We start from the raw sequence: 17,344 nt of genomic DNA, 5'->3' as shown, positions 1-17,344 counted from the left end.
AATCTGTGATAACTTGCTTATCATGCTTCACAATTTTTTCATGATGAAAAATGGGTAATGCAATGTTTTCATCAGTGACAGATATGGGGACACCTGCGCATCACTTTCAGGGGGTGTTGAAAAGAGCAAAATAGATGCCAAATAATTTTATAAAAAATCACAGAAGCTACCAGTGCCAAGAGCTAGAAAGAAATACTATTCTATTTCCGATGCTAACCCACATTGACTGAATATGGAAGAGGTATGATATCTGGTTTTACCTCCAATTTCAGATTTTGGGAGGGAACATGTAAAAATTCTAGCACTTGTACCAGGAGCTGTTTTTGATTTGGTTTGATTTTGATTTGAGGGAGAGTGAAATACTCTCATATATTTCTTTCAATGATATAAACATACAAATATCATACATTATTTTGAACATAAATATACAAATATAATCATGAGACATTAAGATGAGATTTTAAAAAAATAATGAAAGAAAAAGGTATCCCAAAAAGCCTCAAAGGCTTATGCCACTTGTTCCCATGTGTACATCAGTACATCCTCTGGTCCTGTCAAGTTTAATACATGATTCCTTGCTTCAAGACTTTGAGGCTTTTTCATTGTATGGTATTCCATGGCTTTGTCACATATAGGTCTGCAAAACTCTGCATTTAATCTAACTTTAAATCAAACTTAACATGATATTCCATTATTATCAATAATTTCTTCATAATGTGCAAGTTATATACATGTATGATGTACTTGAACTGGTAGTACTTGGGACTTTGGTTAATTTCATATTACAAGTTTTCCAAGTACCTGCATGTATCTCATCTTCATGCCATGATGAAGCTAACTAACCAGATCACCATAACCACAATCACTCTCAGACCATTATCACTGCTACAACCACCACCATTGATACCACAACTACATTTAAGTACCACCATCATCATGACTACTAAATCTTAACTGGTCATAATTTGATCAGTCATCTTTTGTCAAATTTTACCACAAAATAGTTAATTTTATAAACTTGACAGCATTCTGCTTTCATGTTCAGGTGTACAGCTGAGATTTCTTTTAGATTCATGTTGGATTTTAATGTTTTTATCTTGTTGAATTCCTTTTGATATACAAATCAGTGATGTCTCTGTGATATGACATTACATATAATGGTCAATTATTTGATTCAGGCTGACCAACTGACAAAATTGTGTGCACCTTCGACTCCCTGGAAAATATTTCATCTAGTTACCATTTTGCAATTTTAAAACTGTAAAGCGAAATGTATTCAATGTTTACATCCTACTGCATAGACATTAGACAACTGCTTGAAGCAAGGTGCAAAGCTCCTTGCTTGGAGGGTTGCAATATAAAGGAAAATGAAACCCAAGATCTAATACAACATGATATCATTTATTATAAACTGGAAAATCAGATTGGGGTCTGAGTGGATTCATTTTCATTATCCTGTGTTTTTCAATGATAATATGTTGTATTAGATTTTGGGTTTCATTTTCCTTCGAGGTTGACATGTACTGTATATTGTCTAATCACCTTACTTGCAATTCCTGTCCCTCTGCAGACACTGACCATCTAGTCTAGGTACCATCTGGCAAATATCATTGAGGTTGACTTGTTAGCTAACCAAGCCATGGCATACGGTTCTGTACATCATCAGCACCACCATGATGTCCCCTTGATGAAGAGTGTCAAATGCCTCTGTAGATACCAGCCATCTTTTCTGTTGAGTTTTGATTAGAATTTCATGCCGGGGGTCGACCATGAATCAAGATAGCAAGGGAAGCTATCCAAACTACTGTGGTTCCTTACAGTCAGCATGATCAACATGGTACAACCATCATGGAGATGACTTTGATGTCCATGTCTGACCATACTATCCTTATTTTTTCTTCCCTCTGCAGATAGTGGCCATCTAGTCTGTCCAGTCTGGTTGCCAGCAAGCAACCATGAATCGGGGCGATGGGGGAAGCTACCCAAGCTACTCACAGGGTTCGTTACGTCACTCACACCACCACCATGGCCATGGACACAGAGAACCAGAGATTGTATACAAGGTTGGCATCTATGGCTGGAGGAAGCGATGTCTCTACCTACTTGTCTTGATACTCATGGCTGTCATCACTGTTAATCTCGCCCTGACCGTTTGGATACTAAGGGTTCTAGACTTTTCACTTGTAAGTTACAAATTTGGGGATTCATTGCCACAGTACTGGATGTAAATTTAAGCCATGACACAGACATGGATTTCTCACTTGAATCTTGTCAATTTATATTTTTTATTACTAATGATTATGAAATATAACTCTTGTTAGTTGCCAAATTGCAAATATCCTTCCTTGAACACAATACTGATTATTAGAAATCTAACCTATTGCAGTATACATAGATTTTAAGCTGTCAAAGCAGAAATTTATATGATGCATGTACATTATTTGACTTGAGTTACGGAGTATTGCAAATATATAAAGCAGTCATGTACTTTCCTAGAACAAAAGTATTAATTGAAGAAGTAAAGAGAAAGGTTTGTTTCCCGCAAGTTTTTCAAAGTTTTCATACTGTCAGAAAGCCAGAATATTAGTATAAGATAAATCGAGCCATGATCTAGAAAATGTGAATTATACTGAAACGAAATTGTGTTGTATACTAGGTTAAAGAAGTACATGTATTATAGTACCTTCAGCTACCAGTGGGGAAAAAAATTTTGCTAACCTAGAATTTAAAAAAGAATTAGAAATATGTCCAAATAACTAATTATTTACATTTACATCAGTGGGATGTAGATACTCACTGTCCCATTTTAATGAGAGACATCCTTCACATCAAATTCCAGTATTTTCAGCCTTGGAGAGTGAAGTAATGTACCAATTGTTGGTCAAACAAATATCTTATACTTTAGAAAAGATAAGTTGATGATATTACTTCAGAAGCAAAAAAAAATGCAATGAAGTGCGAAGGAGTATTAAAAGCGCATACATGAAAGTTGTTAATCTGCATTAAAAAAATTATGCTGGCTAGGCATAATGATTCACAACTATTAAGATTTAACACTGAAAATAATATATGTCAGGCTTCATTGATGGCTTTATGATATTCTCTGTCTATAATTTAATTATTTTGATTCATAATTCCACTTAGAATTTTCCATTACATTTCACCCTTTCAGAAGTAGGAAAGAAAAATGGATATAATTCTCAGTCTTATCAACATTTAAACCGGATAGAATACTTTCAAGAAGAGAGTATACATGAATAAAAATTGGTCACTCCCCCCCCCCCTATTTATAAATCTTTCTCTGCATATGGAGTTAACTTTACAACATATGAAAAACATGGAAAGCCTGGAGATTGCCAATTTATGAATATTTTTATGGATTATCTGGCTGATTAGCAATTCCAAATCATGCGCATATTGAGTGTAAAATTAGCAGGGCAGTCATAGATTTTGTCTCGATAAATAATGAGTACAAGAGTAGCTATGACAGATCCCATGAAATTGAATCTAAGAGAGAGAACCAGGGGCGATTTATCAGCTTTAGGAGTTTAGTTTGTATGATGAGAGAGAGAGAACAAATTTCCTGTTGAAGTCCTGTCTCCTTCCTACTGTGTTTTTAGTTAATATTCCATGCTGTCTCCTCTCTCCACTCTTTGTCTTTCTCCTAGATACTCTAACTCTTCTTCCTGTTTATCTTAATGCCTCTCCCTCTCTCCCTCTCTTTCCATGTATGTACATGTATCTTTTCTCTCTCGCTCTTTTTATCTCTCTCACTCTCTTATTTTTCCTCACCCTCGCTTCTTTCTACTGTTCCTCTGTTCTTTCTTGTTCTTTCATTTGTTTTTTCTCTCTTACTTTTGCTTCTCTCCCTCACCCATCTCCGTCATGGGACCCACATTCCACAATATCATCATAATAGTTGTCATCTTCTACTTTTTGGGGCTTTTGTTGTTCTTCTACTTCATCATATTTTTTATTAGCATCATTTTAATACCTCTTTATTCTCTTTATCATCGATCATTGCCATCATCATCATCTTTATCTTTATCACCATCATTATTATAATCATCTTCATCATCATCGTCATTGTCATTATCATCACCATCAATCACCATCATTACCATCATCACCATCATCACCATCATCATCATCACCATCATCACCATCATCATCACCATCATCACCATTATCACCATCATCATTCATCATCATCATCATCTCATGCTTATTCTCTTTTCCTCTCCCATCATTTATCTCCAATCATGCAAAGAATAAAGTTTTAGATTATATTTGTTTATCTATTTGCCCGTCTCTCCCTCCTCCCCTTCCCCTTTCATTTACATTTCTCATTTCTTTTTTAATTTGCCTATGGGGATTGAGAAAATAAATTGCTTTCACTCATTTCCTTTTATCTCAAATGATACCTGACTGCTCAAAGGATTTGAAAAACTTCTTTCATTATCTTCCATGGATGAAAACAGAATAATTGTTCCATATCACAGCTTAAATCTGTAATGTACAGAAATGTATGTGATGCCTGTAGGATATGATGAATATTTCAAAAATATTTGAAAATGTATACTTTAGCTTTTTTTCATTCAGTACAAGGATATGAGTTTCATGAATAAGTTGCATGATAGCAAATCGATGGTTTAGAATTGAAGATTTGATGTATTTGTAATATATATCTTCTCGTTTTGAACAGAATGGCATGGGTAAATTCAAGATAGCTAAAGATGGTATCCGTCTTGAAGGTACTGTAGAATTCCTGAAGGCTTTTTATACTGCACAAATTACATCTTTTAAGGTAAGTATCTCATCTTTGAATATTTTTCTTTATTTCATTAAAAAATTGAACATTCCAATCTTTGAAGATGTACAAAATGTTTTTGATGAATGTATTGTAAACAGGATAATAATTGTCACTTTCTGTAATCTGTGAAATATGAAATATTGATTACCAGTAATGGACATGTAATTTTGTACTTCATTTTCCCTAAGTAATGCTTTTATCATGTAGATATTTTATTTCTTTTAATGGAAGATTGTTTTTAAATACAATGACATTCATGCAGTATAATACTTTCTCTCTGCTTTTTGTATTTTGTTTTCTTTTCTTTTTGTTGTTCAAGGCTTTTTAGGATAAGTTTGAAACTTTCCATGATTATCTATTTTGTCATGTCATTTCCTTTTTCCCTTTTTGTACATCTGTCATTTTTCTTTTTTCACTTCCAACGTTCCTTTTTTTCTTCTAAATCTGTATCAATTTTGCCTCTTAATCTTCTACCCTCTGTTGTTATCTTCTTTTTCCTTTTTCTACTTATCTCTGTCAAATCTTTTCATATTCTGTTTTCTGACTTTATAATATATTTTCGTTATTTCTTCTGCCCCTCTCTCTAGAGCTCTTCTTTTAATGCTTTTCTCTTGTTATCTTTTTCCATTCTCAATTTTTTTTTTTTCACATTTCTAGACTAAACCACTGGTCTTCCAGTCAGGGCACAATGTTAGTATCAATGCTCGGAATGGACTTACAAATGTAACTGGTAGATTTGTAGTAGGTGAGTACTGTGTGTTTTTACAATCATATCAGCTTTGATTAACGCTACTGTCTTAATACAAACGAAACTAGCTCCAGACCAATCAAAGCTGTTATTTTGAATGATATGCCATTCGTATGTTTGGGGTCTATTTTGGGATGTAGTTGTAGCATTAAACTATAATATGAATACAAATACCGGTCTGAATACTTCAAACTTATTGTAAAGACTTTGGTTGACAAGATAACCTGATTTTAAGTATAGTGTTTTATTCATAGTCATGCCCATTCATTGGTTCAAATTATTTCAAGGATCATAATAAATTTTTTGTGATATTAATCATATATTTTTTCAATCCAGTGATCTTCTTGAGAACTATGAACAACAGTGTTATTTTGCTTTTATAAATAGTTTGGGATACATATTTTTATTGATGACTTTTTAAAGAAAAAAACATATATTCATTCATTGCTCATGAATAATAATGATTTTTATCAAACTGATGTAAGTTGTGAGAAATTTTCCACATGATTATAATTGATAATTCCTTTAGTATATTACAATATTGTTAATATGATTTTTGTCACTGTCATTTTACAGGTGATAGAACATTAACATCTCATAGTGAGAGATTTGTTATATACGACACTCAAGATAACATGATATTCTACGCAGATGCAGAAGAAGTTAAAATTGGAACGGATAAATTAACATTCACAGGTAAGTTAGTTTGATGTATATATAGGTTCAGTTGGTCTTTTTTTAGGTGTAATATGAAAGAGCTCCTAGATTCTCTTTCTATTTAGAGATTGAGGGTTGTTCAGGCACAAGTATCCTCAAATTACAATATGCATGAAGTTTCACTGCTATTCGCCAATTTTTATCAACTCTAGTTTTTTTAAATGTATGAAAATTATGTTTGGTCAACACATTTTTGGGGGATCAGATGTGAATATAAAAGATAAAAGTCTGCGGGTTTTATGTTACGAAGGTTGGTTGGGTTAGGGGGCTAAGGACTGTTAAATCTCTTTGGAAATAGATTTATTCCAATCTCTTATATATAAATAGTTCTTTTTTATAATGTATCAAGAGGATTTTATTTTATAAACCCCATCATACTGATTATAACGTTTTATATGTTTTTTTTACCATTTGAATGAAGACCATCAAATACTGTGGATTTTGTATCATAAGATCAATGAAACATGAATTGGGACAGATCAGTTGTAGAAATATTTGAAATGTTTACTTTAGAATATCTTTTTGAAGTACCAGTCATATAATTTTACTTAAGTAAGTGAAGTGTCATTTGAAGAATCTATTCTTTCTCAAAAAGTGAAATATTTTATTGTGCACAGGCCCTGAGGGAACAGTATTTGAAGGTCCTGTAGAAACATCAAGAGTTATAGCACCATCAGGAAAAAGCTTAGAGTAAGTTTGAAAAAGCAAGCAAGATTGTCAAGTAGAGTGTCATTCTTGCCCCCACCCGTCACTTCTGCCATAGATTGTATTATGTATAGTTGTTACATCATGGAAAGATGGGAATAATTTGAATGTATTCACAATATAATTTCCCTGGTGATTTATATGTTAGGTGTACCATCTCCATTCGTTGTGAAGGAGGTATTTTTTGAAATTTTATCCTAATTTTATACCTCGGTCCCACTGTCGTGCGATCCTTTACGAAAGCCATGATTGGCCTATCATAACTGATACAGAAAAGTTTTAAACCAATCAAAATTTTTCTACTATCAATACGATTGCCACGACTGATCTGATACGGTCTGATAGATCACTACGATTACTCCACAATTAAGTATGCCGTTTGAATTGTGGCGCAAATCGTGAAAGTGGGAATGAGGTATTCTTTCATTTTCTAATCCTGAGTTTTGGACATTGAGTGCATACACTATCTATGGCATCTCTATGGAAGGGGGTGCATTCATTCTTTGAAGGTGCTTCTTTATTGTTTGCTGGCCCAGGGATGTTTTGTATGAAAGTTATGCTTGATTATTAGATGCCAAATGAAATGTTTTCATAATGATTTCAAAATTTATTTTGTGATGATTAATAGAGCATGAATTCAATTCCAGTTCATAGATTTAAAATGTTAATCATCAGGCTATTTTCATGTAGAGATGTATTACTATGTGTTCATTATAAGAGTGTACATCTCCATCTTTGGCATTCATTGATGAAGTTTTAAGAGGATTGAATGAATTATATAAATGTAAGCTTTTTTTTTCGAGGATTTGTTATTCCATACATGTATAAACCTATCAATATTCATTTTAACATGCATTTTCTTGAAATTGTATGCTCATAATTTTTCCATTGTCACACAAACTTGACAATGATCTTGGTTTGTTTTGACCTTTCAGTGTAGAAGCATTAACAAGTAGTATTCACATGCAAGCCGGAGATCGGATGTTTCTACGTGGAGTGTCTGGAGACCTATCAGCATCATGCCTAGCAGATTTAAAACTTAGAGCTACAAATGGAAGGGTAAGCACTAACATTACCAGGGGATAGTATCACAGAACAGTTAAAGGCCAAGTCTACCCCATCAAATACTTGGATTCAATAAATAGAGAAAATATTAGACAAGGATAACACTTAATGTTTCATAAAAATGGATGTGAAAAGAAGAGTTATGACATAGAAAAGTAATAATGATTATATGTAGCATTTATGAGGTGCCTATTATCTAATTGCCTATTTAATTGTGCATTTTATATTTCCCTGGCTATAGCTCCAGCTGTTAAAGGGGCTTGGCGCATTCAAAAAATATAAGTACTAAAACCTTAAATATATATATACACAACAAAAAAAGTAAGTCCCCCCTTGAACAAACATCAATAATTTCCGAACCAATGCGAGTTTTTGATATATTTTTACATGAGCGTGTAGGTAATTTTATAAGCTACCATCTGAGTAAATGTTATGGACGTATTTTACGTCATGCTTCAGTGAGCACCGTCAGAAGGCAAAAATGTCACTTTTCAAAAGTCACAAGCCAAATATCATGACTTTGATTCCATTTTATTGGAACTGATTCCACATTCTCATCATGAAAAATAGTCAGAAGGCTTGTAAAAGGTATTTTCTAAAAGACGATACAACCTTTTTGGCTAAATTTCACGGTTGAATAAACACAAGTCCAAATTTGCTATAATTGGATTTTTTACACATTTTTATCAATAAAAATGATAGAATAGGATGACAGTTATTTTTGGGAAGAGTATCTTCAACAATATTCATTGTTTCACGGTTCAATGAACATTTATTGAAAGCAAAAACATACGATTTTCAAATATCATAGCAAGTATGGTTTCATTTTGGTAACTGAAACTGATCTTTTATCAACTTTTTCGTTATGTTCATGACCAATTAACATGCTTCAATGATTCAAAAGCGTTTAATTAAACATTCACGCTTGAATGAACATGTGGAGTGTGATTAGCTCTTTTTTAAGTTATTGGAACAAATACAATTTGTAACTATGGATATCTGTCACAACCTCCTTGCATGGTTCATTTGATTTGATTTTTATGAAAATCCCGATGTTTAATGCATCAGTGAGCACACAATATTCGAAAATTATGCAAATGAGTAGAAAGTTCAAGGCCTTGGCCCCACTCTGTGCCGTATCAAATTGTTATTTTGGTGTGCGCGCCTTTTGGATAGTGTTACTCTGAAGCCATGTGCGAAGTTTCATGAAATAACTGTTGGTAGAAGTAACAAAAACCGTCCATGAAACAAACCCTTATTTCATATTTGTTAAAATGTTGACTTCCTCTCTCATAGACTTGTGTACATTATGGGTGCATATGTTTAAGAATAAGTAACCCCTTATTCAATATGGTGGAACTTTTTTTCAAGGCTGTCTTTAGCAATGTCATTTGGCAGTAATGTTTATCAACCTATTGGCAGAATTCTGTGCAAAAATGAAATCGATTTGTTTATTTATGGATGAGTGAGCACGCATCAAAGTGGGAAAATGGGTATTTTCAATGTCACAGACTCATTTTAAAGGGTAATAAGGTGAATATTGGGGGCAAATTCGGTTTCAAATGTGACTTTAATTGCTTTTGTTTTTATCATCCATCATTTCTATCACCACACACTTTCCGAACTTTTAACATTTTCATGGATGAGCGAGCACATTCGAAAACTTAGGAATGAATACTCTTTATACTGCATAAATGTATTCTTTTCCTAACAATTTCTCATGATCAGTTTAATTTATGAACAAATCAGGGGTGGATCCAGATTTTAAAAATGGGAGAGGGGCCTATAATCGGGGGAGCCACCAACATTTTCAAATTTTAATATGACCTAACAAGTTGTAGAGGATACTACCAAAAACTCCTATGATGATACGTCACAATACAGGGGCCGCGGAACGGTTTTCAAAGTGTGGGGGAGGGGCTTAGCCAAAAGTGGGGGCTGACCATGCAAAAAATCACAATCGTATGGTCATTTTTACATTTTTGTACATGCTTTTGGAAAAAAAGGTGGGGGCCCCCAGCCCCCCACCCCGCTTCTGCGGCACCTGCAATATTGTGCTCACTCAACCATGAACATACGATATCAAAATTGTGTGTGGAGTGGCTAAATGATGGATAGTAAAACAGCATTAACACCATAAAATTCACCTAACAACAACTTTTGCCCAACTTTGTATTTCCACAATCTGAAAAACGACTCTTGTGACTTTCAAAAATGGTCATTTTTAATTCAATCTTTAATTTCTCATGCATGACTCAACCGATCAATCTTATTTTTCCCTAGGAGTTGCTTAATGAGTGTAGGAAACCACCTACGAAATATCATATCTCAAAATAATTCCGTTCAAAAGTTACAGCAATTTGATTTAGGGGGGACTTACTTTTTTTGTTGTGTATATTTTTTTCTTCTGCAGAGTACATGTTTTTTGCTCCAATTTTTAGTCTGAAAAAGGATTGTTAAGCATTGATATTTACCTCAAATTATTTTCGACAACCATTCAAATTTTGGATGGCATGGAAAGGGTAAAGTCCTTGTCCCTATTTTACTAAAGCAACTGTGATAGATTCAAGTCAAACTAAAATTCAGACTAAATTGAGATTGGAAATTAAACAGCAACTCGCATATTTAATGAGCTTTGACCTATGACCGGCGGACTCTGAATTCAAACTTAGCCTGTATTTTGGTGTCAACTACCTACACATCAAAAAAAATTAAAATCCATTAAAAAAATTTTCTTCTGCTCATGTGGAATGTGAAACAGGGTCTACAGGAGCAAGCAAGCCTTCGTAATGGTAGTTGCTACAGATATTAAGATAAAGTAGGTTTTCTGAAAACTTCTATATACAAGTACAAGTATGATAGGAGAAAGTTTTTTAACCAATGGGATTTGTTTTAAAAATCTCTTTTCCAGATAATGCTTCAATCTGAGAGCTTAGAAATGAAGAACCTACCCATAGCTGATTCTAGCTCCTCCGCCACCTCATCAACAGGTGTATTTGAACTTTGCGTCTGTGAGAATGGAAGAGTGTTCTTAGCTCCGCCCACCACAGGATGCACACAAACAGACATCTGCTTATAACGGTCAATCTCCATTACCCTTGACCTTTGATGACCTGTCACCATAATACCATGATAAAATAACCTATGACGTTAGCGATCCTTTTTGTTGTTGTTTCAAATGAAACTACAATGACATTGTTTATATTTCATCTGGGGCCCTGTTTTATGATTTTCTTTTTTCAATGACAGAATGCTATATTATTTCTAACTTGCTCTTGACCAATCAAATTTCACCATTTTAGAAGCTTGTAACTTGCTGTTGACAACATGTTTTTATGAAACAGGGTTCCAGATATGATGCTTTATATAAATTTGGATTCCAAGGTAGTCTATTTATATTAAAACTTTGAAAGTGAAATTCTAGTGTGCATCTACAGCGTATTACCAAAATTTTAGAGTTTTTAAACATTTGTTTGATGTAGAAAGGCTAGAATTAGAAATAGTTTATTCAAATATAGATGAATTTATCTTGGATTCTGGTGACAAGCCATTTATTCCTTTTTATTTATTAATTGCAATTTTGTATATGTTATAAAACTTGTGTACATTTTGAAAGACTACGACTGATTTTCTTTTTGCATTTGTTGTGCATTTTTCTAACTTATTTGTATATATACATTTTTGATTGATTTATTTAGTCATTGTAATTTGTTTAGTGGCTGAAGCATTTTTAATGTGATATCTTAATAATCACACCAACAACTTGCTAAATTCAAAATTGATTCATTGAATACAATCATTTTTTTTGTGACAGAAATAATCTGTTAACCATAGTAATATGTATTTCAAGTTCTTATACCAATGGATGTGTGTACTTATTGATATTTTTAATTGCTTTATTTTGTGTTTTAATTTTGCAAAACAAAAGAAATACCATTCTTTATGGATTTTTCATATACCATAGTAAACCAACAAAATTAAAGGCAATGTGAATTTTAGGTTTAATTTAAAAAGAAAGAGTACTACAAGTAAAAGGAATATAGGAAAAAGAATTTTCATGTCACAACTTAACATTTGAAGTATAATAATAATAATAATATAGGGTATTTATATTGCGCACATATCCACCTTGTTAGGTGCTCAAGGCGCTCCTATATTACCCGGCTAAGCTAGCCGTTCATAGCGCACACAGCTTTTTAAGGAATTACTTCCTACCGGTACCCATTTACCTCACCTGGGTTGAGTGCAGCACATTGTGGATCAGTTTCTTGCTGAAGGAAATTACGCCATGGCTGGGATTCGAACCCACGACCCTCTGTTTCAAAGTCCGAAGACTAATCCACTGGGCCACAACGCTCCAACAAAAACTACCTGCTTCCATTTAAAAAGAGAAAGTGAGAGAGTGAATGATTAGACTGTTCATTGTGGCAAGATATTATTTATTTATTTTTTTCATATTCTATGGAGGCTTTTAGTAGGTACATGTTTATTATCATTTTTTTTTTTTAGGGGGGGGTCATGCATATAAGATGTAAAACTAAATTTTTGTCCTTGCCAATGCTAAACAGGATTCATGAGTTCCTTGAACAAAATGGTATTTTATCGAATGGAAAAACCCTGTCTAAAGACATGACATGTATGAGTATTTTATGGGTGTTTGATTGACGTTTGTGAAGTGAACTTCCTGTATAAAAGGATGTCACCTTTTACACACTTTATTATACATAGGCCTCAAACCATCTTTCCTGGTTCTGTGCAATTAATGTAATAGGATGGCATTCTCAATACAAAGGGTTCTTCAACTCTTCAAAGAAATTTAAGAAAAATCAAAGTGGGTTGCGAGAATGCTTGCTTTATTTTTCATTTCCTTTAGCTTTTATAATAATTCACTTCCCTATTTATTGTATGATTTTAGTTAAGTACAGCAACTTGATTTTGGAACGAACTGCCGAATAGTTTAATATAAAAAGCATCTCTAATGTCATGTCGGAACACTTCTTTTGATGATTTCTGTGTTATAGTCAATTACATGTAGGTATGCCTGTCTAAGTACTGTATGTTTTGTGGTGGTGTACAAAAAAAAACCTCTTCACTCTTCATTTTGTCCATTGTTGCACATGAAAATGAAACCAAATCATGAATATCGCTATGCTGATTGCTGAATATCACTATCAATATACTGAATAAATGTCAGGGGTAGTACTGAAAGTATCTGAATGCAGAAGAGAACGGTTTGTGTAGTTATTTATTGTATAGGGCTTTTACTGGTAATAAGAATTGATTTGAAATGGACTTCATATTCTTTTAGTGTTTCAGTGATGGATACAAAAAATCACATTGACTAAACTGTTTGGTGTTTCATAAAGGTGTTTGTAAGTTATGCATTGCTTCAAACACAAAGCAATAGTGACCCTTTGTCAGGTGCTGAATACGGTAAGATTCTCAATAATTTTGATTCCTATCAGTTAGACCTGGGGACTGTTTCTTCAAACTTGTTATGATAACAAAACTGCAATAACAGTTAAAAGCTACTGAAATCATTCAATCTGATTGGCTGATAGTAAATTTTTGTTGTAGAAATCATTCATTTGTTATTATAACAAGTCTTTATAAAACAAGACCTTGAAATCTGATTTCTGTAGACGAAATTTTTTTTTCAACATTGTTAAAATAGGGTTGATCTCATTTATTGCAAAATGTCTAACGTTTGTGCATAATGGGGCATTTTGACAATCACTTCGCAGACGCTTTCTGTAACGCTGATAATCTTTTGTCAAAAGCCCTTCATAATATAGCAGTCTTTGTCGAAAATCGGTGAATCAAAACAGCAGTGTCGTCCTGGACTCTGGACAAACGACATATTTGCAATTTTTCGTCCGATCTTAAATCTCAAGACGATGTGTTGATCCGGTCCACCGACTTACAACAATGAACTCTAATCTGTCCAATGGTGCGTTGTAGAAAGTGTCTGTGAAGTGCTAAAATACGCAAATGGGCATAACTTACAAATTGCTTTGTGAAACAGTCCCAGATCCTAAAGCCATAGGTATCCATGTTTTTGTTGAGTTTTTAAAGAATGGGTGAATGATAGTTACATGTATTTCCTGAAATGTATTCTTTACCACAGTACCTTGTTGATTGTAGTACAAAACCTTGAAATGTGAGATATATATGTACATGTATATAAATATTATTGTTATTTATTAATTCCAAGTGTGATTCATGTTGTTCAAATTTGTTAAAAGTGGACTAATTTATACTGTGTACTAGGAATATCTAAGATGGGAAAGATTAGGTTTTGATTTTCATCAGAAATTTATACTGAAATTATATAGCACTTACACTAAATCTCAACACTTTTGATTTTCCCTCTTGGAAACTTAACTCTATCCCCCCCTGGCATGACTGTAAAATGGGATATTGGAAAGAATGATGAATGAAATTCATTTTCATTTTAGTGAAATTGGTATGTAAGTAGTAGTTGTATTTATTTCTTCTCTTTGTTAGATTTTCTAAAGTGTGGATCATTAAACACTTCAGTTGTTTATTGATAAAAAAATGTCATGGATTTTAATAAACACCTTGATGGATTTTAACTGAAAACTAAGATTGCTGTATGACAAAAAGTCTGCATATGGATATTCAGAAGTCTTTGGAATAACATCTTACAGGAAACGAAATGTTGCAATGTAAAATTATTCTGTTTTCTAGTCAATATTTGTTTACATTGGACAGCTTAAGCTTTTATTGATGTGAAAGTGGTTTGAGGATTTGTGAGCAACTTAAGTAGTATAAAACAACACCTTGTAACATTTATTTTTACCAAACAAGACTATTAATCTGCTTGATGGATGAAGTAGTTATCAAAACTAACATCACAAGTCAATCATTTTAATTTCACATCAAGATTGTCATATTCTAGGTCTAAGTGCATTCTTGGTGGTCTCAATATCTCAAGCAATTAACCAATTGTCTTTTCTTCTTCGTAGCAAACTAACATAAAAGGTTGAAAGTATGATGCCCTGAAATTACTTCATTTTGTTATATTATCAAAATTTTGCTTTAAAACAGATTCATGGACATCTATGTGCATCTTTTTTTTTCGCTCAGAATTGCAAACATGTTTCCTTGGTGGCATCAAAATGCTGTGTTTACTAATTTTTTACTTTTATAGTATAATTGGTAACTCATTATTTTATTCCTTGTATTTTTCTTCTTAAGAGGCTGTTTTTCTTCTTGCCGTGGTTATATCAATATGTTACTTTAAAACAAATGAACAAACACATTACCTCATGATAGCATTTTATTTGTCTTGGACAGTAAGGGGATAATTCATATTCTTGAAAGTGAACAATTTCTTGCTGTCAAAATGAAAAAAGTGACCTACCTATTGCATGCAGCAAAAGAGGGATATCTAATGTAGTCAAGATTTTATTGAAGATGACAGCTTAAATTTTTGCAAAATATTTTGATAATGTACTATTTTATGTAGAGGTTATGTTTGTGTTGTTATGTATTCAAATCTTCAAGCCGATGTATTCAATATAAGCTCAATTGAGGGCGATATTTGTATGCCATCCGATGCTAATTTGTTATAATTTTGTAGTGTTGCTGTTGGTTTGTCAAAGTTTTTCCTACTAAATTAACAAAAAAGGGGGTAAATTATAATTGTCTATGAATGTTGGAGTATTGGTCAGGATTTGTTACTTTTTAGTTACTATCGGGAGTTTTATTGTCATTAATAGAATGGCATAGTTAATATCAGTGGTAATATTCTATGAAAAGGATCAATGACTTAATAGGGTAATGCTGACAACTTTCTTCTTTATAGAGTCTTATTTTGAATTGATCATTGTATCTACCTTATAATTGTTGTTTATAAGCGATCACAAATATTCTGTTCCTATTTTGTATTTGAAATCTCTTGAAAACCAGTATTTTCCTGATTCTTTATAACTATCAATTTTAGTGCCAGTATATATTACAATTTTTGCATTCAACCTTGACATTGACTATTTGAGCAAGCAAAGAGCAGTTGACTCTTACTTTTAAATGTTGTCAAATAGAATATTTAAAAAAGAATTGAGACATATTGTATTTTATTGTATTAAGTGCTGTTTTAAATACAGAGTATTTAATTAATCCCTTTTAAAGGTTTTTCTTCTGATAGGTCAAAGAATGCCTAGACAACATCAAGTATTTCATAACAGCAACATCATGTTGGTTATTTGGGAGATTCAGTTTAAATCTCTTGTTGTATTCAGAATTAATTTATGTATGAGAAAAATATGGATAGATGTGATGACTCAAGACATTTTTTAATTTCAGGGTGCCACTAAATACTAATCTTTTTATGTTTGTTTGATAAAAAGACTGCTTTATTCTGGAATGATGTCAGCATATTTCAGATTATGAGATGCTGCTTGACTACAGTTAGTCTGGGGTCTTCTACAAGTACTTGAAACAGTAACAACTTTAAATTCTTGACAATCCATAGAAGTAAATTTCATGAATTTGACACACATTTCAAAGGGTGAAATTGACTTCAGAAGTTTTGTGAAATGAGGCCCCAGGGGATTCTCAAACAGTTGAAATCAATTTTGAGCAAGATGAAAACAATTTCGTAACTGCAACTTTAAGTATTCATTTTAATGGTTAAAATTATACCCATCGTTTAAAAACCTGTAGAAAGAACTCAAGCTAGCAGTGGTTAATATACTGTATATATATATATATATATATATATATAAATGTGTGAAGTTATACATGTACAACAGCTTTGGCAACTCTTTTAATTTTAAATATTGTAAAGAAATGAATGTAAAGAAATGAACCTTCACCCGACAAAGGAAATTATGATTGGTATAGTGTCGAAAATCTGTCTATCTGACGGTCAATCGGATCGGGGTCACCCTAGCCACTAACCCGTCTCTGTGGTCTAGTGGTTAAGGCACCGGCGTTCAAAGCTTGGGGCCCGGGTTCGATTCCCGGCAGAGACATTTTTTCGGGATCACCAATTTTTCCAAAGGGTAGAATGCTCTGGGGAACCTTGATTTAAGCTACGCCTACCATTGTTCTCTTCATTCATTTCTTTACAATATTTAAAATTAAAAGAGTTGCCAAAGCTGTTGTACATGTATAACTTCACACATTTGTATACTTTCTCCCATACGTGTACTGTATCAAAGCAATGGCCTAGATCCAGCTGAGGCATGGCGGCTTGTCATTGTTCAAAACCCACCTTCACCCGACAAAGAAAATTATGATTGGTATAGTGTCGAAAATCTGTCTATCTG

At 33.1% G+C, this 17,344-nt stretch overlaps 1 protein-coding gene across 1 annotated transcript in view; it reads left to right on the top strand.

Annotated features, from left to right (window-relative positions):
• Nucleotides 1-15,625, top strand: part of LOC129260893 (zeta-sarcoglycan-like) — a 31,451-nt gene extending 15,826 nt beyond the window's left edge. The window contains exons 2-8 of the mRNA XM_054898892.2: nt 1,911-2,183; nt 4,706-4,807; nt 5,471-5,558; nt 6,138-6,257; nt 6,896-6,968; nt 7,919-8,042; nt 10,960-15,625. Of these exons, the coding sequence (XP_054754867.2) occupies nt 1,956-2,183; nt 4,706-4,807; nt 5,471-5,558; nt 6,138-6,257; nt 6,896-6,968; nt 7,919-8,042; nt 10,960-11,127 (903 nt within the window). The 5' untranslated portion in view covers nt 1,911-1,955 and the 3' untranslated portion in view covers nt 11,128-15,625. The remainder of the gene's footprint in view (nt 1-1,910; nt 2,184-4,705; nt 4,808-5,470; nt 5,559-6,137; nt 6,258-6,895; nt 6,969-7,918; nt 8,043-10,959) is intronic.
• Nucleotides 15,626-17,344: the final 1,719 nt, after the last annotated feature.

The sequence above is a fragment of the Lytechinus pictus genome, unplaced genomic scaffold (assembly GCF_037042905.1).
Source record: "Lytechinus pictus isolate F3 Inbred unplaced genomic scaffold, Lp3.0 scaffold_19, whole genome shotgun sequence".
Classification (NCBI taxonomy): domain Eukaryota; kingdom Metazoa; phylum Echinodermata; class Echinoidea; order Temnopleuroida; family Toxopneustidae; genus Lytechinus; species Lytechinus pictus.
The sequence above is the reverse complement of the archived record's forward strand: the minus strand, read 5'-3'. Positions and strand labels throughout refer to the sequence as shown.